Source organism: Zosterops lateralis (genome assembly GCF_965231275.1).
Source record: "Zosterops lateralis genome assembly, chromosome: 20".
Taxonomy (NCBI): Eukaryota; Metazoa; Chordata; class Aves; order Passeriformes; family Zosteropidae; genus Zosterops; species Zosterops lateralis.
Genome location: NC_139780.1, coordinates 10,668,391 through 10,691,352, shown reverse-complemented (window position 1 = coordinate 10,691,352; position 22,962 = coordinate 10,668,391). Strand labels below are relative to the sequence as shown.

The window sequence follows — 22,962 nt, the reverse complement described above, 5'->3', positions numbered from 1 at the left end:
TGCCCTGCTCTCATCTAATACCTACTCGGGTTTTTTTTTCTGTGAGGCTCTTTTAGATTGTTGTTTTCTTTGTGCCATAAAAATGTTTGGTCTTAAATGTTTAATTTTTGTTGCATTGAAAACTCTTCTGGAGCACTGAGACATCAGCTGAACTGCTTTGTACATCTTGACTCTTGCCTGACCTTTCAGTGCTGTATGTGCCATATGTGCTGTGCAGCTCTGCTGCCAGATGCAGTGAGCCTCTGTAGGGCAGCAGAGCCAAACCAGAGGACAGAGTATTCAGGCTTGAGATAATGTGAAGTTAATTGCCATTCTTCATAAAATAACCACTTGAAATGGGATATAATCAACACTGCTGCAGATCTTAGCAAAGAGCTCACAGTTGGCTTTTGCTCAGTAATTGCTCTTTTATGGATGTTCCCTGTGCTCATTGCTCGGCAGTTGACATTTTCATGATTCAGATGTACAGCAGCAAATGCTGCTTAATGTTACTCTTGAAAAGAGATGCTCTTAAACCAAAAAGAATTGGATGTCTTTGCTGTCATGCTAATAATACCACAGGTCATTGCTACTGGAAGAACATGAAGTTTTATTTTATCTCCTCTTATCCTCTGTGATGTTGTTGTATATGAGGCAGTGCATGTTTTGGCTGCCTTGTATTGCTGCTTTGGTAGCTCCATGAAAAGAATAAAATGGAGAAGTGTTGGTATTGTGAAGGAAATATTTTCTCCAAGGTACCAGAGGACTAGATAATGTAGATATAATCTGCATTTATCAGAGGCTTCCTTGCTGTAATGATGTGTCAGATTGAGATTTAAAGGCGTCTCTTTTGCTCTGCAGTTGGGGATTGGCTTTTTTTAAATATACAGTTACAGTATTTGACACTGTAAGCTTAGCAAAAAAATACAGTGGCATGTTTGACAAGTAAGTAAATGCATTTCATGTTAATTGGAGCTGTTTAGTATTTGGAAGCTTTCTTCAGTACACAAAACTCTCTTCAGACATATATTCTTTTTGGACCTTCAGAAAAAGTTAATTGTCAAATCAAATTAACATCATGACAGTCCTCAGCTAAGGGCAGGTGGACTTGTCCATGTGGGAGATGGAGAAACAACCTCCAAGTGCCAGCCTGTCTCTGAAGGATGCCCAGAAAACATCGTAAAATATTAATAGGTCTCTTAAGGTGGTTTAGGTTGTTTTTATCTAATCTGTTAAGATAACAGGGGTGGAACTAATATAGATACACACTAAATAAATGAGAGATGCATTTCCTGAAAAATGCAACATCTTCTAAAATACTTGGTTCCAGTTATGAAGTGACATTTGACAGGAAGCTGTCCTATATTCATAGGAGTGTTGAGAAGATGCAAACTGTAGTCTTGAAGCTGATCCCTTGTGTTTGGCCACATAGCCTGGCCCACAGTGGTGTGTGAGTCTGGTTGCTCTGGTATTTACAGAACAACTGCCACCTTCCCAGCTGGTTGTGTATTACCCCTCTCTGCTCCACTCTCCCATCTAATGAGGGATTGAGCCCTTTGACGGATGGCACGTGTTTTTCTTTGGCTGACCAGTACATCAGTGTGATTCCTGGCACCACAACCATGTCCAATGGCCCATCCTGTTCCCTGCAGGAGCAGCTGTACAAGATGCAGCACTGGCAGCAGCAGGTATATCCTCCCCCATCCCACTCCCATCCCCAGCGGACGTTCTACCCGCCGCACCCGCAGATGCTCGGCTTTGATCCGCGCTGGATGATGATGCCGTCCTACATGGACCCTCGCATGGCCCAGAGCCGCACTCCCGTGGATTTCTACCCTTCAGCCCTTCACCCTTCAGGTGAGGTCTTGTCAATGTTTATCTTGGCTGTTGAGTTGGTTCATACCTGGAAATTTGCTATGTGTCTTACCCTCTCTTCAGACTTTGTGTTCTGACTGGTGTCACTTCTCTGGGAATGAGAAAGCTGGTTGCAGTGGCTAGTGGTGGGAGAATGGGAGGGAGGACATGTGGACATGTGTCTATCCATTCTCTGCACTGCAGTGGGAGACCTTCCCTGACTGCTTTGTGACCTTAGTGGGTGTGACTGAACTTGCCCCTTGGAGGAAAGGGTAGCAGATCCACTGATCTTGCCTGTTGGAGAGAAGGATGAGTTTTGGAGTTACTGTAATTATATGAAATCTTAATAGAACCCCTTTAGGAAATCCCCCCACCCCCCGTAGTTGCTGAACTGTGTGCATTTTGCACCTTCCTATCTTGTTACTAATCTTCAGAGGTGTGAATGTAAACATCAGGGTGTATAAATCATTCTCTGGAGTATGTGGATTGCTTGATCCCAAGCCAGTGATGCTGTGTAGTGTCTGTATGGTCTGAGCTCTAAGAGCTGTGTCATCTTCTGTATCACTCCAGGTGTATTTCCCAGCTGTGCATTTTCCAAGCACAGGCTCCCATTTACAAGGGAGGTTTCTATGGCTGCAGTTGCTTGCTGCCCTAGAAGGAAGGGGAGTCAAGCTAGGAGATCGTTAAATTCTTCTTGTCTGTGAAATTCTAGTGCTAATGGCATGAACTCTGTCGTGAGCAGGAATTATGAAGCCCATGATGCAGCAGGACCCCATCGGTGGGAGTAGCTGTCGGTCTGAAGATCAGAACTGTCAGGCAGGGCAGGCAGAGAGGAAAACTGCTCCCTTGGATCCTGTGCCAGTGTGGGGCCAGGACAACTACACATCCCTGCAGAGCAAAGGGTACTCCCTGTCACATCAAAAACAGGCTGACAACATGAGCATGGAGGGGCTGCATGCCAGGTGAGTGCAGAATTCCCTTGTCCTCATGCATGCTGGGATGGGAGGTGCTGCTGTAAGCCGTCTACTGAAAAACAGGTGTAGAGCTGGCCTGAAAGATGTCTGTGAACAGGACTGGGTACTGATCTGGGAGCACCCTTGTACTCTAGGGTGTTTCAGCTGTGGTGGTGTTTACAGACTGAGCTGTTCAGAAGTTCTCTATATGACCAGCTTGGAGGCTGTTTGGAGGGAGAGGGGGACTTGTCACCTACATGGGAAGGTATAAAAAAACAATGAGTCAAAAATTCTGATGCTTGCTAGTTTGTCTCCTATTTTTTTTTTTGACATTCTAAAGTCAATTCTTTGTTTTCAGATCTCCAGATCATTGGAGGTTAAATCTCCATTTTTTAAGTTTGCTGCCCATCATAGGAACTGTTTTCTCTATCATGCGTTGATTTAACAAACCAGGCAGTACAGCCTGAGAGTCCACAGCAGCTCTGCCCAACATTTTGGTATTTTATAGGTTCATTGCCTCATGATTTAGCATAAACCTCAGTTTATTTCTTTTCACGACTTGTGTGCAGCCTGGGCCCCTGGAGATGTGCTGTGCTCTGCATTACCTGACTTTCCTTCGTTTGTTGTTTGTTTTGTTCTCAGAAATGAAAGTTACTCTGCTTCTGGAAGGCCAGAGAGTCTGAGTGCTCAGCGAGATCTCTTTGAGGAGAGAGGGGAGGAGTATTTGAATGCTTTTGACAAGAAGGCCCAAGCAAACTTTGACAGCTGCCTGTCTTCTCAGAGGATAGGCCAGGATCTCTTGTTCCAGCATCAGGAGAGTGTGCAGGAAGCATGTCCTGCTGGCAGCCGCCATGTGAACCTCAGGTGTTCACCCCTTGAGCCTGATTTTATCCAAGCAGAGAAGAAGCCAGAGTATAATGGTTGGGATATCAGCCACCATCAGAAGCCTGCAGAGACAGCAGCGGAAGCTGCTGAAGAAGTAACCCGGGAAGAGCAGTCGTTCAGTGCAGACCCATGGAAGAAAGAAGGAGCCAGTACCAAGCAGGCCACTGAAGAGACAGCAGAGTGGGCTCTTGAGAGCCGCAACACCAGCGGGCAGCACCAGGAGCAAATGGCGAGGACACGGCGGTCGGGCCCCATTAAAAAACCAGTCCTGAAGGCCCTCAAGGTGGAAGAGAAGGAGAAGGAGATGGAGAAGATTAAACTGGAGGGAGAGGACAGCTCACGCCCGCTGAAGGAGAAGGCAGCTGTTCAGAAGGTAGAAAATGAGTCACATGATTCTGCTGCCTTGCTGAACTCCACGCGTTACCTGCTGGATGACAAAGGTTCTTCCCAAACCAGCCTTGGACAAGAGGCTGAGAAATTCCAAGAGGAGGAGGAGGAAGAAGAGAAGCCAGAAAGAACCTGGGAGAGCAAACTATCCAGAGAGAGCAGTGATCTCCCTCCCACAAAGAGAAACAACTGGATCTTCATTGATGAAGAGCAAGCCTTCGGTGGGAGAGGTCAAGGGCGTGGGCGAGGGAGAGGCTTCAGAGAGTTCACTTTCAGAGGCCGAGGCACGGTTGTGAGCAGCAGGGGGGTCTACAACAGCAACCAGAGGAGCAGCCGGGGCAGAGGGCTCCGGGAGTTCAACCAGCCAGAGGACTTCCCCAGAGGCAAACCAAGGCGCCGGATTGCCAGCGAGACACACAGTGAAGGGTCAGAGTATGAGGAGCTCCCCAAGCGTCGCCGGCAGAGGGGCTCGGAGAACAGCAATGAAGGCTCTGTGCTGGACAGAGAGGACAGTGATCTGAAAAAGGGAGACTTCAAAGAGTCTTGGAGGTCCAACAAAATATATTCAGATGATCACAACAGCCTGGATCCTAAGAGGGCACCAAGAGCCTTTGGGAGATCACTGCCACCAAGACTGAGCAACTCCGGCTATGGGCGAAGGGGGTTCATGGGTAAGGAGCCCACCCAGTGGCAAGGCAGGAGTGGGGGAGGAGGGTGGCAGGAGTACAGCCACACCTCTCCATCAGACACTTTTGGGAGCAGGCAGCAGTCTGACAGGGACTACATTCAGGATTCTTACAAACACACGGATTCCTTCTCCAGCCGGGTTTTTGATGAGAGTCATCTGGATGACAAAAGGCACTTTTTCCAGGAGGATTACTCAGCGGATCAGGAGAACATAGAGAACAGGCCCTTCAGGAGGCGGCGTCCTCCCCGCCAGGACAAGCCCCCACGCTTCAGACGCCTCAGGCAGGAGAGGGAATCGGTTGGACAGTGGAACCCTGAGGAGGGAGGCCCTAATCTGCTGCCCAGCCAGTGGCCAGGCAGACCCAAGCTGGGCACTGCAGAGAAGAGCAGCATCTCGGGCAGACGCTCTCCTGAGCTGTCCTACCAGAACTCTTCAGACCATGCCAACGAGGAGTGGGAGACAGCATCTGAGAGCAGTGACTTCAGTGAGCGGCGGGAGAGAAGAGATGGAGTTCCAGAGAGTGATAGCCAGCTGGAAGGTGGCCCTGGCACTGGGAGCTTGGGAGAGAAGAGGGAGCTGGCAAAGAGGAGCTTCTCAAGCCAGAGGCCGCTGGTAGACAGGCAGAGCCGCAAGGCTGAGCCAGCAGGGTTTTCAGAGCAGTCTGTCAGGACTGGTGTGGGAGCAGCTTCCAGATACGAGAGCCAGCAGAATGGGACCCTGATAAAGAGCAAAAGGTAAACTTGTTTTCTGATCTGTGATACATGCAGGTGTTGAAGGAATGGACATACACCCCATGCATTTTCTTCCTCTCATTTATTCGTGTTCTACTGACAAAACTTAATCCTTTCCCTTCTTTCCTTGTAGGTCCCCAGAAGAAGGAGGAGGCCTTGGCAACACCAGTGGTGGGAGCAGCCACTCCATTTATAGCTTGGATAGGGCCTCCCACGTTAACTCAGAGAGTGCTGAGGGGCCAGGTAAAAAGCCAGAGAAGGAGCACAAATCCACTGCACAAAGAGCAAGTGAGAAGGGAGAAGCCTTGTCACAATTTGAACTGAGTTATGGAAGTGAGTGTCTTGATTCATTTGTTTCTTTAAGAGGATAACATATTATGGCTGACTTGAAGCCAGACTGATTCAATCCAATGTAATTTTTAATATCAGGTTAGGGGTTTTTTTCCCATTTATTTATTGAAACAAGAAAATTCTTGTGTATCTAAATAGAAATACATGAAGGTAAAATTGTTGTTAAATTTTAAACGCAGACTTTTCAGCCAGATCTGACAGTGTCTCTGATGTTTCTTCTATAGAAAGTTTGTGTTTAGGGAGAATATTTCTGTATTTCTCTGCAAGAGGCTAATATATTTTTAGGCTTGAAATTTATGTTGAGTGAAGGAAGTTGAGAGACCATCCATAGTGGGGAATTTGAGGCTAAGCTAATGACAGGGAGGCAAGAAATGAGTATCTCTGAAAAGAGAATTACTTGTGTTACCACACAGTTCCCATTCCCAAGCCATCTAGTGTGCTCATCTTGAAACAGGAGACAGCAAAGTCCTGCAAGATAAAGTGACTGGAAGATGTCAGCAGACTGTATGATTTTGTTTTCAAAATGCAGCTGCGATGTTGCTAAGTGAACTTACTGTGGCATGGGTCCTCTTTGGAGCACACTGTTTAAATTATTGCAATTATAAAGCTTTATATGCACACACCTGTGCAATGTATTCTCCCCTGTGTGCTTTGTTCAGGTACTATCATTGATAATCGGGTGTCGAGCACAGCAGAAGAGAATGAAGTTGGTTCCATGGCAGGGGAAGGCTTCATTGAGGTTCTTACTAAAAAGCAGCGTCGTTTGCTGGAAGAGGAGCGAAGGAAGAAGGAACAGGCTGCTCAGGTGAGGACTGGGAGGCAGAAAAGTTGGGCCTGTTACGCGGTTTGGATTGCAGTCAGAAAAACAGGGCTCCAGAAGGTGTTTGTGTGAACAGAAAACCATACAGTTGACAGTGCTAAAGTAGTACAGATCCTATATTGGGCCCCACAAACTTATTTAGGGCTGCTGGTCTGAAAAGGAGAGTTTGATTTCTGACTGTTCTTGGCTTGCAGCCAAGAATTGTTAATTGGGACTCGAGTTTCTAGAGTGGTCTTCATCCAAAGCAGCTTGACTTTCTTAAACCAGCTGCTGTCTGTAGTTGCTGGGATATTGGGCAGCAGGAGCAGTGGAGGACTTTGCCCTCTCACTGTGTTGTTGCCAGAAGAAAATCTCACACTGCAAAAGGCAGCTCTTTCCACTCTTGTTAAGCTGGGGGAACCTGCCAGTGTGACACCTGTGCGTTTCCTGTCACAGGCACCAGCCAAGGCCCGCGTCCTTCAGTCGCGCATTCCACCGCGATTCGCTAAGAAGCAGAATAGCCTGTGCTTGGAGCAGAGTGATGTAACCGTGTCTGGAAACAGCCTGGGCACAGAGATCTGGGAGAGCAACAGCCCAGGTAGGCTTGAGTCTCTTTGTCCCAAAGGGTTTCCCAGAGCTGGAGTCCTCTGGGCTGTGCGGCAAGGATGGGGCTCATGGTTCAGAGGAGACAACCCTCTCCTGTCTGATGCTGGGAGGGGGAGGGGAGGTGGCAGACATGTGGAGTAGCCTCTGTTCTAAGCTCTACTGTTCAGCAATCCTGCTCCTGTTGCTGGCCATGTCGATCTCCTAATCGCTTTCTTGGATCTTTGTTTCACGTCAAGATCCTACTGTACAGCATTTTATAGCTGGTTGGGCTGGATCTGCTTGAGAGTTTTTCTTGTTTTGGTTTCCTGCATTTTTTCGTCTCTAGCCTTGAACAGCTAGTGCCTTCCTTGTTTCTCTCTGACCTGTCTTTATCCTGTTATGTTCCCTAAGAAATCTCCCTGTTCTCTACATTCACTCCTCATACCCTGTGTTCTCTGCTGGATCATGTCTCAGATGTCTGGGCAACACTTAGCTTTCTAAGGTGGTGAAAATACCCTTTCTCCTGTCTAGAAATGGAAGGTTGATGGTGTAAGGTGTACAGGGTGTGCTCATAGCTGTGTTTCAAGCAGCTGAACCCTGCCCTCCATTCTCTTCCAGCACTTTCCGTTCAGTCTCCTGGCAGTGATTCCTGGAGCAAGCCTGTAAATGCCTTTAATGGTACTGAGTCTAGCACTGAGGTAAGTGGCACCTAAGGTGCCCTTCAGGTATTGTGTGTATAAAGTATTAATGCAGGTGGCTTTTATGCTTCTCATTGCTCCATCTGTGCTTAGTGACTCTCAGCTCTGCTTGTGCCATTTTAAACTGTCTCTTTGCAATTTTAATTTGAGCTTGACGCTGTTCAACTCTTGACATAGAGAGCCAAGCACTGCTTGGTGTTGTGTATGGGTATAAATCTGGAGTAGCTGTGTGATAGAGCTATTCCAGGGTTATGCTCATCACTGGGTGCAGACTGTGGTCGAGGAGGGTGGAATCCCATAGGTCCTGTTTGTGCCTTGTGCCTGTGAGCAGTGTGTAGCTGTGGCCTTAACACAAAGAGGGCAGAGAAGATCTTAAATGCTTCAGTTCTGGAGACCAAGAGTTCAAATTTGGTTTGCGTCACATGTGAAGTGAGTTTGGCAATCTCAGCCTAGTTGTTCTGTGGGATGCATTTCTTTACATTTCTGAAGCCATGGTCTGGTTGGTGCAGTAGTTCATCTGTTTCAGGGCTGTGTAGAGCTGAAGGAGCAGCCAAGTGGTGCTGCAGGTCAGGCCCAACTCCTTTGCAGTTAACCAGGATGGTGATTTGAAAAAAGGACGTGGTCTTGCTGTTTTCTGGGATGTTTTTTCCTCGGTGGCGCTGGGTTGGAGTCCGGGGCTTTAACACATTTCGTGCTTTGCATAGCAGGGATTTAAAGGCAGCCAGGGGGATAGTGGCATTGACTTGAGCGCGGAGTCTCGGGAATCCTCTGCGACCTCCTCTCAGCGCAGTTCTCCATATGGCACCCTCAAACCAGAGGAGATGAATGGGGCTGGCCTGGTGGACCCAAAGCCTGACTGCCAGAAGGAGCAAGTGCAGAAGCAAACTGATAAAAAGGTAATCTGAATTCGCAGCCAAGCCAGAGCGCAGAGTGAGAGACCTTGTGAAGTGGTTGTGTTGTTCTTGATAGCATTTTTAAGGCTTGAGGTTGGATTATTTGGTCTTTGTGTCTCAGCCTCTCTGCTTTCCTGTTAAGGATTCAGATCAAGGCTCAGGACAGAACAAGGAACACAAGCCTGGACCAATCGGCAACGAACGCTCCCTGAAAAACAGAAAGGGTTCGGAGGGAACGGAACGGCTGGAAGGGAATATTCCCCCTGTTAATGGGGTGGAAATTCACGTGGATTCTGTACTTCCTGTGCCACCCATTGAATTTGGAGTAAATCCTAAAGTGAGGATTGAATTTAATTTTATCTTCTTGGTGATTTGATCTTGTTGAGACATGAAAGGTTTGAGGCAGAAGGATTATATAGAGGAAGCTTCCAGCTGTAGATTTGCCTTAGATTTTATTACTGCTACAGACCAGGTAGTTCAGGATGTCCTGGCAAACGTGTAGTATCCGCTTGGAAATACTGTCCCAAGGACCAGCTGGGGTGGTAACAGAGGTGAGGGACAAAATCACTGCCAAGCTTTTGTATGCCTCTGGGGGTTGCCTACTGCTGAGTGCTGAGAAGTGTTTTCTGTTTCCAGCAAGGCTTACTGAGATCAGTCTTTAGTTTGTAGTGACATAATTCAGGCTAGAGTCATTAACCATGAAAAGCAGAGGGCTGGCCCGTGGACCTGGATTTGAATTTTGTGTATGTTGGTTTTTCAGGACTCTGACTTCAGTTTGCCACCTGGTTCTGCCTCTGGCACTGCAGCTAACCCTGTCACCAAATTGCAGGATGCCTTGGCCAGTAATGTAAGTAATTTTTTTCTTTTGACATAGATTCAGTGGAGATTTTCCTTAGGTAAACCTTAGGTGCTTCCAAAGAGAGCAAACATGTTTGCATCTGACTTCACATTCCATGCTTAGGCAGCACGTGTCACTGAAATCCAAAATGGAAATGTCAAGACACCTTGGTAAAATGAGTGTCACAGACTCAGAAGTCGTGTTGAGAGGAACTTCATTATCATTGTGATCTGTGTAAAGCCATCTCTGAGATGACCACTCCCTTCCCATGAGACACACAAATGTTGGACATGATGCAGATAGTGATATGTTTAGACCCAGACTGCCCAGCTTAGCTTCTTCAGAAGGTTGCATCTGCCACAGCAAGGTGGAGAACTGTAACATGGTGATCAGGCCTTTTTGGAGGTTGCCCATCTTATTCCAGCCATCTGGGTATTTCATTATTCTGTGTGAAAGAGTAAGCACATTGAAAGCTCAGCTGGTAGCTCAGCTGTAGACAGCAGTGTGAGACACACATAAAGCTGCTTTTGAAATGTCCGCAAGTTTGTAAGCTGTTTGGTTTTGATTTTGGAGATTTGTCTCTAAGGGTGTTTCAGAAACAGGTTTTGTCTGTAACTTAGATAGTTTCTAAATATGGGACAGGAAGGAGAACTCTTCTGCAAATGGAAGTTACTGGATCAAACTGATGTTTAAGTCAAAGCTGCTGTAGTTCAGCATAGAGAGGTGTCTTTGCACAAAACCAAAGCTTCCTTTATTGCAAGAGAAGAATGGATTGAACGTGGTACTTGGCTCCTGCAGTACCACTGGGGACTGAATTCTCTGACATGCAGTTACTGGAGCTGCCCAGCTGAACCTCTGTCAGCCTTGGTAGCTCATAACATTCTCCTAAGAGTTCACAAATATTCACCTTTCATGACTCTCCCCTCAGGCAGGGTTAACACAGTCCATTCCCATCCTGCGAAGGGATCATCACCTCCAGCGCTGCATCGGCCTGAACCCCATGTCCTTCCCCACTGCAGACCTTACTCTTAAGGTAAGGAAGCTGAAGGTGTGGATGCCATGTCTCTGGGCAGAGTAGTGAGGGTGGGCAGAGCTTTCCCAGAGTATTTTGTTAGATATTGCTAAACTTTATTTAGCTTTTGTGAAAGTTGTGCGTATGTGCTGTTCAGCAAGAGTGCAGGTGTGTGTGTTTTAAGTCCTGAATGCAGCAAGTTCTTGCCAATTGTAGAACCAGTGCAACAGAGCTTTCCTATTTCAGTACTGGGTAACGTGGCTCCTCAGGGATCCTGGGAGGCCTGGTGGTGTAAAGAGAGGGAAAAACCAAGCAAAACCCACCCAAGTGTACAAACAACGACAAATTAACCAAAAAAAAAAAACCCACCTCCACCCCAAACCGGAGAAGCTCAGCAAAATACCAAGGGATTTGAGTATTTGCAAAGGATTCTTGTCCATTACAAATTGTTGTAGAACCCCCTAACCTCAGACTTGCCAGCTTTCCACTGTGCCTAGAGTGCAGTGAATCTGAATTCACAGGACACAGATGAGCGACTGTAGGCTTTGGTAATGTCCTCCCCATTTGAACTGTCTGTAGTTATTGTTCTTTGTTTCCGTAGATGGAGTCTGCTCGTAAAGCTTGGGAAAATTCTCCAAGTTTACCAGAACAGAACTCCCCAGGAGGGGCAGGCTCAGGCATCCAGCCTCCTTCCAGTGTTGGAGCTTCCAACGGTGTCAGCTACAGCTCTTTTGGTGGAGTTTCTATGCCTCCTATGCCTGTGGCATCTGTAGCACCTTCTGCATCTATCCCAGGTACCTGCAAACTGCAGCAGCATTTGCACTGTCTCATTTTTATCTGGGAGTCATCCTCTGGTTCTGGTGGATGAGAGCATGGTGAGAAGAGCTTCTGTGTAGAGTAACTGGCAGCTGGTGTTTGGCAGATTCTTAACAACTCAGGCAAGACAGAGAGACTGTCTCCTCACTTTGAAGAATGTGACTGGTGAACGCTTAATACAAAGACAGCTTTCCCTGTGTAGTGGCAAGTCTCTGATGTCTCAATAGATCTTGCTTACCCTTTACTGTGTGTCCAGTAGAATAGAAGGGAAGAGACTATGGCTGAGAGGCTTCAACAGTCCCAATATCATTATCAGCCATTCCCCTGCTTGTTTTGCCATTGAAGTCACAGGTTCTAAGCACCTTTTGCTTATAGCAAAACAGCAACTGGCTTATAGCTCACAGAACTCTGGGAAGAGGGGAAGGTATTTCTCTCTTTTAGTTAAAGGAAAAGGTTTAACTCAGTCATGTTAGTGTGTGTAATTAGGGAGAGCATGTGGAAAGAGAAAATGTACTGGGATTTTCTCCATGGGATGGCTCCTGGGTCCCAAAGGGCTTGTCATGTATGCACTGTCTTTCTCATGTCTCAGTTGAAGAACAGAGTAAAATGTGTAGTGACTCTGTTATTAGCTTCCACCTGGTAAACAGATTGTTCCAAGTCAGATGATTTCCTTCCTCACCCGCCCTAATCTTGCTGCTTTATCCTGTGGTTCAGATCTGCACAAAAGCACAGGAGTGGCTCAGCAGTTGCTAATTGGTGCCACCCTTGGGGTGAACCTGGCTTTTAGATCTCATGTGTCAAGGCCTTGAACACCGTTTTTGCTCTTTCCAGCCCTCTTAGCTGCAAAGTTGAGATGATTGCAGAGCAGATTTCTGGCATTTAGTTCCGATTACAGGTTGCCAACTTCTGAACTGCTAGTGTCTGACTCTTCTGTGGAGGTGGGAAACCTGGGTTAACATTTAGCCTCTTATAGAAAGATATGATTAGTTCTCAGCAATCCTGCTACTGCTGATGTTGGTATGTGGATTTAGGAGCTTTACAGACTCCTCTGAATGGGTTCTATATTTGTGTTAACTTGCTGGGAGGTAATAATCTTCACCTGCAGATCTCTGCAGTCTACTGTGCCTGTATCTCCCCTGTACCTTGAATTTACAGCCTGCCTTTTGTGATGTGCAGGTAACCATATTCCACCCCTGTATCTGGATGGCCACGTGTTTGCAAGTCAGCCCCGCCTGGTCCCTCAGACGATACCTCAGCAGCAAAGCTACCAACAGGTAAGAGAGCAATACAGCTTGCAAGTGGTATTTCAAGGATTCTTCACAGTGGCAATTAAGAAATGAGGAGTAATTTTTCACTAGCATAGCCCAGAGGAACTTAGAGGATTCCCTTTAGGTTGCTTGAATGCTACTTCCCAGTGGGTGGCAGAGGTTAGTGAAACTGAAAGGAGGGAATTGAGGAGTTCTTCCCCTTCTGTACCCCAGTGCCCTTGGACTGGTTTTAACTGAAGCAGATGCTGAGGCCTGTGTGATGATAAAATGACTTTCAATAAATTCCCTAGCCAGTCATCATTACAATAACAACGAGTAACTTCACTAATAAATAGGGTGTTGATAGGGCTGGGGAGAGCTTTTTGAAGGTAGAGTACAGGCATGTGAGAGCTGGGATTGTCACTGCCTGCTCTATATGAGGAGCACATTGGTTCCCCCATGTCCATCAAATGCCTCTTGCAGGCATCAACCTCTGGGTGTCTGTGCAGTGTGTTCCCTGACAGTGCTGCTGTTCTGGAGAATGATGCAGGGCTGAGTAAAGGCCCAGTGTAGATAATTGTCACTGCAGATTGACTCATGCAGGAAACTAATAGGTTTTTAACAACCTTGGAGAGTTTCTGGCTCCTCTTGTACCTCTCAGTTATATTAATTTCTTCTACAGGCTGCTGCTGCTCAACAGATTCCCATTTCCCTCCACACATCCTTACAGGCCCAAGCTCAGCTTGGACTGAGGGGTGGGCTGCCTGTTTCCCAGTCCCAGGAGATGTACAGCTCCATACAGCCCTTCAGGTAACTGCCTCCTGTTTTCCTTTCCTTGTGGCTTGCTCTCTTGTGTTCCTGATGTCTTTGTGCACTGATGAGATGCCCCACACTAATCTTCCTTTGTTCAAATGCTGTTTCCTTCCTCTAATAACAGTGGCAGTGTAGGGAGCATGAGAGTGAAAAATCTGAATTAGCACTTAGTGCCTCAAAAGCCTAAACACTGAGGTTTAAACAACCCCTGTTTTTATTTGCTAGAGCTGTTGGAATCTTTAACTTCTGATTTTTTCCTGCTTTGCAAAATTACTGCAGACTTTAGGTAACCTGAATCTTCCCTTAACTGCTAATCCACAGGCTGTTGTGTGGAATATTGAAACATAAATATTAGACACTACACAGTGTTGTTCTGTTGAATATTCTGGCAACACAAGGATGTGGTTTTAAAAGCTTAATAGTGGAAGTAAAAAATCCTGGTAACTAAAATGGAAGATGGCATCACAGCTTGTTTCTGAGCTGTCAGTTTAGTTGTCTGAGAACTGATGGCAGGCCAGATACGGTTTGGCAGGGTGTGTTTGTGCAGTCTCCAAGGGTTTTGTGCATAATGACTGAAGCATGTTTTTTTCCTGCAGGTCTCAGGTGTACATGCACCCCAGTCTGTCCCAGCCCAGCACCATGGTCCTGACAGGAGGCACTGCTCTGAAGCCTCCATATTCCGCCTTCCCAGGCATGCAGCCCTTGGAGGTGGTGAAAACCCAGTCTGGGTCCCCCTATCAGCCCATGAATGGAAGCCAGGCACTGGTTTATGAGGGGCAAATAAACCAGGCTGGTATGGGAGCCTCCCAGATGATGGACTCTCAGCTCACACAGGTTAGGAGCAGGACTGGCGAGCCACTCCTTTGGTCCAGGCTAATTCACAGCCACTTGTTTCTGAGAATGGGTTGTAACATGTCTGTCTGAACTAAACTCTGTAAAGAGGCGGAAGATATCCCCAAGATACTGTTCTGTGAACCATGGTTTCACATATGCAGCACCTTATTTAATGAGATGGTTGCTCATACCTTGTCTGTCCCTGCTGAGACGTCACTTGGAAGTCAAACCTTCCAGTGCTGCATGCATAGAAGGCCATGATGCAATGGTTGTCCTAAAAGCACCTCTTCTGAGAGCCAAATTCCAGTCATCTCTCCCATCACCTCAGCTTCCAGGGCAACTAGGAACTTGTATTAAAGGCTCATTCGTCTTCTCAGTTCATTTGTCGTCCAAGTCTTATTTACAACTTCAGCTGATCTGTTTGGCAGAATCATAACAGGAATTTCAGTGTGTGAAAATGTTTTAATAAAGCATGGTTCACATAAAAAACATTGACTCTACTGTGAGCATAGCTGTGTTTGTGGGCATGTGCTCTGGTTCTCTGGAGAAATTTGATAATTTTATTAAACTCATCTTACGTTTATCTTGTGCAACTTGTTAAGGTTTATTTTTTGTTTCGGAGGGATTTTTGTGTTGTGACTGACATAAAGAGTTAACCCTGAAAGTAACTTAGGTGAGGAAAATACAGAGAACACTGGCAAACTTAAGTATTTGAAGAAATGCTTTGTCCATCATAAGCAAGTAACTTGATTTCTTTTGCCAGCCTTAGATTGGTTTATTTATTTATTCATTCTAAAGTGTTGATAGAACCTCCCAAATCCAGCAACCTTGAGAAAAAAGAGGGAACAGGAGGTGCGTCATTCCCAAGCTACAATATTTTTTGTAATTGCTCTTAATTATGTTCATCATTGGTTTGAAGCTCACTCTGAAACATGGAGCTGAGGTCCCCATCACTTTCTCTGGAGGTCCAGTCCTCAAAATGTTTTGATAGAGTGTAGGAGATTTTCAAAGGTGAAAACAAAGCACCTGACACTGCACTGTCTGACACTGCCATTGTATGAAGGGAAAACAGACACATGAAGTGACCATGAGGAAGACTGGGAAACTGAGCTCTAGGAATGGAGAAAGCCCCCATCCATGGGCAGCTAGGTTAACTTGATGGCATGTTAAAAACCCAGCAGATAAGGGTGTTGGCAGCACTGCCAGAACATCCAGTTCAGTGTGAAAGTCCCTGTGTACAGTAATTTGCATTTGTTCCGTGCCAGACTGCACTGTTTGGGAGCTTCCTTTTGGCAAGGCTGTGCTTTCAGGGTATCGGGAGGCAGCATGTCAAACACGAGACTGTTACTGCCATTAAGGTAACTACATGTCCTTGTCACACAGCTGACAATGCCTGTGCCTGGCTCCCAGCTGCCTCTGCCCCGCTACGGCTCTGGCCAGCAGCCCCTGCTTCTGCCACAGTCCATCCAGCTTCCTCAGGGGCAAAACCTGCCTGTAGGAGCTCCCCGAAGAATCCTCCCTCCTGGATCCCAGCCTTCTGTTCTTGCTGCCAGCAGGGAGGTAAGGATTAACTCCTGGTGCTGCTCATGGCATTCAGTAACCCCTCCTGCGTTGAAGTTTTACTCCTTGCTTGTTAAAGGGGAGAATAGCTTGTTTGGGATCCTTAAATATCCAAGCCAAGGATTGCTGTTAAAATGAAGGAACCCTTTCCCCTCATCTCCAAAGCAAAAGTCAGCAGTTTTCAGGTTTTGCTGCTGGTCATCCTTCTGTTTCCAGGGAGCCACATCCTGCTTTGATTCAGTTTGGAGTCTCCAGTTTTATTACATGTTTACACAGGTTTCCTCAGAGTGCTTGAGGGGTGGTGAGCTCCAGACACAGTTGGAATACTGCCCAGATATTTCACTGTTGTGAAGCTTGTCCATTTGAGTAGGTATATTAATGTCATGTCTGGTTTGATGGATTCATATCATAAGTTTGTCTTAGTATAGGGGAGAGAGAGCACAGCAGTTAACTTCCAGGTTCTGTATTTGCTTGTGCTGCTGGCTTGGTGCTTTAAAGCAAACAGATTATTTCACTTACAAGCCTCACTTTCCTCACCTGGAAATTATTTCTTTTAATGGGCATGATGGGGAGAAGGGCAAAGATTTTGGCTTAAGTGTTTATATGAAGTAGTGAGTAATCTGTGAATGCAAAGATGATACTCTCTCTCACTCATTTTCCTCTGTAGTCCTCCCAGATGGAAATGAAAGGGTTTCATTTCTCCGATGGTAAACAGAGCATGTCCTCCGGAGGGTCTGTACCGTCCCCACACGCATACAGGTGAGACCTTCACAGAACTTGGGCTCCATAGGATGGGAGAGAAACATCATGGTGCATCCATCATCCCTGCATGAGATCCACCTGGGTTTTCATGTCTAGAATGCGCTCACTTCAGTCCAAATACTTCTATCTAAGTGCATGGTCATCGCTTTCATCTTTCGTGTGGGCCAGTGTGTATCTGACCTGGTGCTTTGTGGGAAGTGCATGAAATTATTCACTGAGTCTCAAAGACGAGTTGAAATTGGCGTGTGCTTTTGTTCCTTGTGAAGGTGGAAAATCTGAGGATCACTGAATAAATGTTTATGGTCCTGTAGATGGGAGTGCTCATGTCTAGACACATCAGGTCTTTGAGGCTTTTGGGACGTGAATTTACTTTTTTTCTCCTAACAGACCCATGTGTTGTCGTTTGGACTGTGGAGCTCACTGATCTGCACAGCACAGATTTGTGCCTTGTCTAGTGCTGCTTTGCTGTCTTTATTTCTTTCACACATGAAATAAGGTTCTCATTCCATTGTAGAATTTACTCCATGAATGTTGTCGACTCTTCGATTTCCAGGCCTAGCTCTGCCAGCCCCAGCGGGAAGCCATCGGGACCAGCAGTGAGCATGGGTTCTGTGCAAGGACATTACGTACAACAGGTAGTGTACCTGAGTTCTTTGTACAGCCCAGAAATAATCTGCTCTTCCACACTGTTGTCCTTGTGCCTTGGGCTGCAGAGGAGAGGCAGCAAGGCAGAAAGGCCTGTGTAAACTGAAGCATCATGTGGGAGCTGCTATTTTCCCCTGGATAGGTGGGTGTTTTACTGAGTCCAGGAGTAATTCTGTGTGATTTAGAAGTCAGGAGAGATTAGTTCTACTAATTTCTAAGTTACGCTGTGGAATTTTTATAAGTTATTTGCATTGCCAAATACGTGGGACTCTGAGATTCTTAAATGTGAGGTGTTACAGGAGCAAATGTGATGTCTTGCATGGATGATGGTCACAGTTTGCTTGTTCTGCCTGCCTAGAGGTGTCTGTCCTAGCTAATGTTTTGATTTTTGTGTCAAAAGGCAAAGCAGCGGGTGGATGATAACAAATCCAGTCTGGGAGCAGTGAAGCTGCAAGAAACAGCCTCCACAAACCAGATGAAGCCAGTGCGCACAGGAGCGATCAAACCTCAGGCAGTCAAAGTGGAGGAGAGCAAGGCCTAGGAGCACCTTTGATGCCTGGCTGGTCCTGCTGCCTGAGAGGCTCCACAGTTTAGACTGGACCCCACTGGATCTCCTGAAAATCTCACCAGATCTATCCCCACCCCACACTGACTGACTACAGCGACATCATTTAAGCCCCTCTCCCAACAAGGCAGTTGGAAACAGTGGATATGACATTGACCTGCTTGCTTTAAAACAAACCAATCATGTGACTTTTAAGTGGCTTTAGCCATGTGGGTTTTTTTGTTTTGGTTTGGTTTCTTTTTGTTTTGGTTTTTTTTTTTTTTTTTAATTTCCCCCCTCCCCACGCCCTATCCACAGGTAGCTGTGATCGCTCACTTGGCAAAGCCCATCCTTCTCCTTCCCTACTTCTGTCTCAGCAGAGTGGCAACTGGGGGAGAGGGGTTTAGTTTGAGGTTTTTCATTTTAAAGGCAGCTGAGGTTTTTACAGAAAAGCTGTATCTTTGTTTATAGCAGAACTTTTATATGTTCTCTCATCCCCCCCTTCTTTCTGCTTTCCTCATTCCTTTCAGAAAAGAATTCCCTTCAGCTAAAATGATGTTCTGACAAAACTCTGCTTAGTTTTGTATATGGTTCTGTGCTATATTGAGAGTTTGAGTTTGTTTGGGTGTATTTCCCCAGCTGATTTAGCCTTTCAGACTATTTGATTAAAAAAAACAGGATAGTTATGACATTTGTTAATTTTTCAGTATTTTCATTTTAAGCTAGAAGCAGTGCTTGCATTAGGAGGAAATGTGTGCTAAAGACACATAGTACATCAGTGCATAAATCCCGAAACTGGCACCACTTCAACACAGCTTTGGGGTGCTTTGTGCACAACAAAATTCATCATTTTCGTTTTAAGGAAAAAAACCCAAACCACCAGAATTCTGTTGCAAGCTCACACAGATCTAGGTGTTTAATTTTTCCTTTTTGCGGGTTTTTGATTTTTTTAGTGACTGCAAAACACAGGCCAAAATGTAAATCATAGATTTACAAAATGTAACATATGTTAGATAGAAAAAAATTCTCCTCACAGCACATGGGTCAGAAGAGTTGGCCAGAGCCAACGGGTCTGTATGAACTACTTTTTGTAGTTTTGATGCTCCCTCATGCTCCCTGCCTTGGCTGCTTAAATTCTTCATGTCTCCTGAGACTTGTCCTATATTGTGTTCATCCCTCAGGGCTGCTCTCCTAAGCTTTGCTCTTCTCCCTGAGTCTTGTTTTCTGTTCCTCTATTCCACGGCCTTTTGTAAAATTTGCATAGAAATACGTTGGTAAGGGAGCCCCTCTGCAAGGCACACTTGGAACCTCCTGTTTTGGGTTGAAAGCACGTGGTTACAGAGGCAGTTTGGAATCATCCTTCTCCTCCCCCAGGTGAACAGCAAAGGGTTCTTTACTCTGATGCAGTTGCATATAGTTGTGTGTACAGCATCGTCACTTCACCACTCCTCTCCAGTATTTGATGATCTACACAAGGAAGATCCCAGTGGGAGAGGTTGGGTTTTCTTTCTTTGGCTGTTTGGTTTTGGTTTATGTGAGTGTGTGTGTGTGCGTGTGTGTACTTAGATTTTTTTTTTTTTTTTTAGGATGGACTTAAAAGTTCCTGAAAGGGCTTGGAGTCCTTCACCTGATGGTAGTCTAAAGTAAAAACTACTTTCAGCTAACTTGGTTTGTGTTGTTTAGCTCTTTTCAAAATGTAAAGTAGGCTGGTCACTCTGAAGTGAGGGACAGAACCGTTTTTGGAGATGGTAGCTTGCTCACAGGCTGTGTGTCAGCCTCTGCTGGGTGGCAGAAAGTCATTTGGTGGTGGTTCCAAAGAAGATATTTTGAACAAAGAATGTATTGGGGAAGGGATCTGAAAGGTGTTCTTGTTTCTTCGTTTGCTTTTTTTTCCCTCCCCCCCCCCACCCCGTCCTCTCCCCTTTCTGGAAAAAGATCCTTTGTAACTTTGTAAGGATGCATTTGAAGTTTTAAGCTAGGCATAAATATGATTTTTATACAGTAGCTTTAAAGAGCTTAGAAACCTAAACTAACTTAGGCATAGTAATGTCCCCTCTCCACAGGTGTGTCCCCATGGATCATGGCAGAGAACCCACAGGGAAAGGGATAGGATGGTACTTTAAGAAAAAAGAAGAGCTCTTTTTTTCGTAGGTTTTATGGATTTTAATTTCAGAGCAGAGTGTGCCAGCATCTCTCTAGCATCCTCCTTAAAGTACAGGGTTTGAGATTTAGTGACAAATATTTCCCCAACCTTCAGACAACTCCCAGATCTGTATCCTCATCTGCTAGTCCTGCTCCCCCTGTTTTCCAAAGATTGCACCTCCAGTAAGTCATCCCACCCTCGTTTCTGTTTTCTCCCTTGAAATACCATTAACAGCAGAATTGTCTGTTTGGGATTTTTTTTATTATCCTTCTGCCCAGCTGGCCCTAGCTAATACGAGCCCAGAATCTAACTAATGGCTAAAGACTTACCTGAGCCCTCCTCTTCTCATCTCTTCCCTACTCTAGACACACTACTTCAGCTTTACAAAGACACTAACCTCCTTCCTCCCACCTGTGTGACTTCAAAATGGTCAAACGTGTTGGAGAAACTGGGTTATTGCAAGATCCAAGTTACTGCAGTCCCTCTGGTGTAAATGCCATCAGAACTACAAAACTTCCTGTTGAAAAAGGTCACCCTTCTTTCTCTTTTAATCCCTCCATTCCTTCCCCCAACAGAATAAAACACTAGAATTTATTTATACGTATTTGATGTTGTAGGTCTAGGTGAAAAAGTAATTGTTTCACTGCTCTATTTATATATTATGTCTGAATTATTCTGTGCAGGAAAGGCCAAGAAATGCATGTGAGCTTCATTCCATTTCTCAACTTTGCGTGACTGTCAGCTGCAGTTGGCAAGACTCTCTCTCTCTCACTTAGTGGAGTTTTGTGTGATGGAAAGCAGTTTTAGAGCCCAAATTTCCACGGTGCAATATCCTTCTCTGGCATATATTTTTGCTTGTTTGTTTGTTTGTTTGTTTGTTTGTTTGTTTGTTTGTTTGTTTGTTTGAAGCTAGTCCAAGGTTAGTGCAGTTTGTGGTGCTCTGGAGTCAAAAGGAAAAGCCTCTCATCCTCAAAGGAGCAGAAAGGCCAAGGGAGCTGGAATGCTGATAAAAATCCAGTGTGGAGAGGAGGATGGAGATGCACAGAAAGTATCAATACGGTTACAGAAGGTCCTGCTTGCTGTCTGCACTACTGAAGGGTTGATTTATTGCTGATTTATTCCTTTGTGAATTGCTTTTGCTTTGACTGGAAGTCAGCTACCAAATTGCAGGCTCCTTCTGCTGGGAAATGTGCAGGTGCATTGGGAGGGAAAGGTGGAGCCCATCTTTCCAGCAGTAATGGGTGAAGCAGGAATGTTCAGGGGCTGACTCTGCTGCTCGTGTTCAGCAGAGGGTCTGAAACACCTGTGATCAGTTCCCTGTCACACAGTGAGTCACGGCCAGCAGCTCCAGTCACTGCTGCTTTCCTTGCCACTTCTGCTGTTAGCTCTTAATTTAAAAACAAATCAACATTGAAGTCTGGGAAGAAAAAAACCACAAAAGCGGGGGGAAAAAGTCACTCCAGTATGTTTTAAATGAGAAGCAGAAGCAGCACAGTCACCAGTGACACAGGCATTGCTGTTGATGTCCCATAGCTTGCTCCTGGCTGTGCCAGCTGTGCAGTGTCAGCACTTCTGGATGTGTTTGCTGCCCGTTGCACTCCCCTGTGTGTGGTGTTCACTCCATCAGCACCTTCCCTGCAGGAATGCTGCAAAGCCACCAGCTGCCCTGTGGTTCCTGTGTATTTATAGACAGGTGTTCTTGCTGTGTCTTGACTACTCCAGTCTCCTTGCATCCAGCACCCCTGCATGCCAGGACCACCTTCTGTTGCATTTTCTTAACCCTCTCTTTCTCTCCAGGCTGGTTAAGCACAGGTTAATTCCTTGTAGCACCTTGTTAATTCCTTATTTTTTATTCAGCAACCCGGTTTCTTCATAACAAAGTTGCATTTGTGAATAAAATTTAATTTGACAGCCACCAGTGTTCTTAGTTGTGGCCCATGGACAGAAAAGGTGCGTTTTGCTGAAGCAAGAAAGAGTCCAGCTATTTTTTGTTGCTTGTTTTAATCCAAAGACCTCCAGGTTTTTCCAGTGGCCATAGACACTCCCTTGGGTTTTAGTGGCTTGTTCTGGCTGTTCCAGATGTCCTTGACTGTTCCCCCAGGAATCACAGCTGCAGCAGTGAGGCGCTCACCCTTTAGCATGTCTCGAGGCATTGTTCTTAGCTGGAATCCTCCCTCTGGTTCTGTATAAATTGCATTTGTTGTTTCTCAAGGGGATATTGTCCTCCTTAAAGCTTTTAACTTCATGACCTGTATAGTAAATTTTTTTGGCCTTTCCTCTCTTTGTCTTTTCATGTAGACCAGATATTTGAAAGGGCAGACGATGGATGATTGTGTAACGTGCAACCTGTTTATATTTTTTGGAAACTTTTACTTGGACCGGAATTCGAATCACGGAATCACCAGGCCAGTTGCGGCACACTCTTTATTGCCCTTCTCCTCGTTTCAGTACCTATTGTTTCTCCTTTCAAATATGTGATTGTATTAGCTCTTTCCATATGAAAGAATTCTCCTTATTTAAATAAAAAAAAAATTTAAAAAATAAAGCAGATTATGCTTTTCTCAAATTTCCCAGTCCCTTGCCTGGTTATTTTAGTTAATAATAATTTAAAAAAAAACAAACCAAGACCCCAAAATAAAAAAAATAACAAAATTATAAACCCAAACGCACAAAAAAACAGCCCCAGATTTTTAAAGTTCGTGTGAATGTGCCATCGTCGGGCTGGGGAGGGACACACAGTTTTTGTGGTGGCCTGGCACCCTCGGCCGGGTAGGTGGTGGTGACCCTGGGCTCCGGTGGTGGCGGCTCCCTCCTGGCCGCCATGGCGGGGAGGTCGGGCCCCTTCGCCACACGCGGCGTTGCCACGGCAACACATCCGGGTTTCCCGGTTCCGCCCCGCACCGACGTGTGCGTCTGACGTCACATCCGGCCTGGCCAGGTAGGGG

General features: G+C 45.8%; 1 protein-coding gene across 4 annotated transcripts in view; it reads left to right on the top strand.

The window, feature by feature from the left end:
• LOC310917544 (protein O-mannosyl-transferase 1-like) overlaps positions 1–22,962 on the top strand; it is a 61,522-nt gene that overhangs the window by 24,597 nt on the left and 13,963 nt on the right. For 2 of the 4 annotated variants that reach the window (XM_083875896.1, XM_083875899.1), the window contains exons 14-32: positions 1,632–1,836; positions 2,576–2,795; positions 3,429–5,480; positions 5,611–5,810; positions 6,488–6,633; positions 7,084–7,225; positions 7,831–7,910; positions 8,615–8,806; positions 8,946–9,140; positions 9,564–9,650; positions 10,570–10,674; positions 11,255–11,447; positions 12,646–12,743; positions 13,399–13,526; positions 14,126–14,363; positions 15,747–15,923; positions 16,591–16,682; positions 17,200–17,320; positions 17,731–22,955. In XM_083875896.1, coding sequence (XP_083732022.1) covers positions 1,632–1,836; positions 2,576–2,795; positions 3,429–5,480; positions 5,611–5,810; positions 6,488–6,633; positions 7,084–7,225; positions 7,831–7,910; positions 8,615–8,806; positions 8,946–9,140; positions 9,564–9,650; positions 10,570–10,674; positions 11,255–11,447; positions 12,646–12,743; positions 13,399–13,526; positions 14,126–14,363; positions 15,747–15,923; positions 16,591–16,682; positions 17,200–17,320; positions 17,731–17,871 — 4,812 coding nt within the window. In that variant the 3' untranslated portion in view covers positions 17,872–22,955. The remainder of the gene's footprint in view (positions 1–1,631; positions 1,837–2,575; positions 2,796–3,428; positions 5,481–5,610; positions 5,811–6,487; positions 6,634–7,083; positions 7,226–7,830; positions 7,911–8,614; positions 8,807–8,945; positions 9,141–9,563; positions 9,651–10,569; positions 10,675–11,254; positions 11,448–12,645; positions 12,744–13,398; positions 13,527–14,125; positions 14,364–15,746; positions 15,924–16,590; positions 16,683–17,199; positions 17,321–17,730; positions 22,956–22,962) is intronic. The other 2 variants (XM_083875900.1, XM_083875901.1) reach the window with 2 other exon arrangements.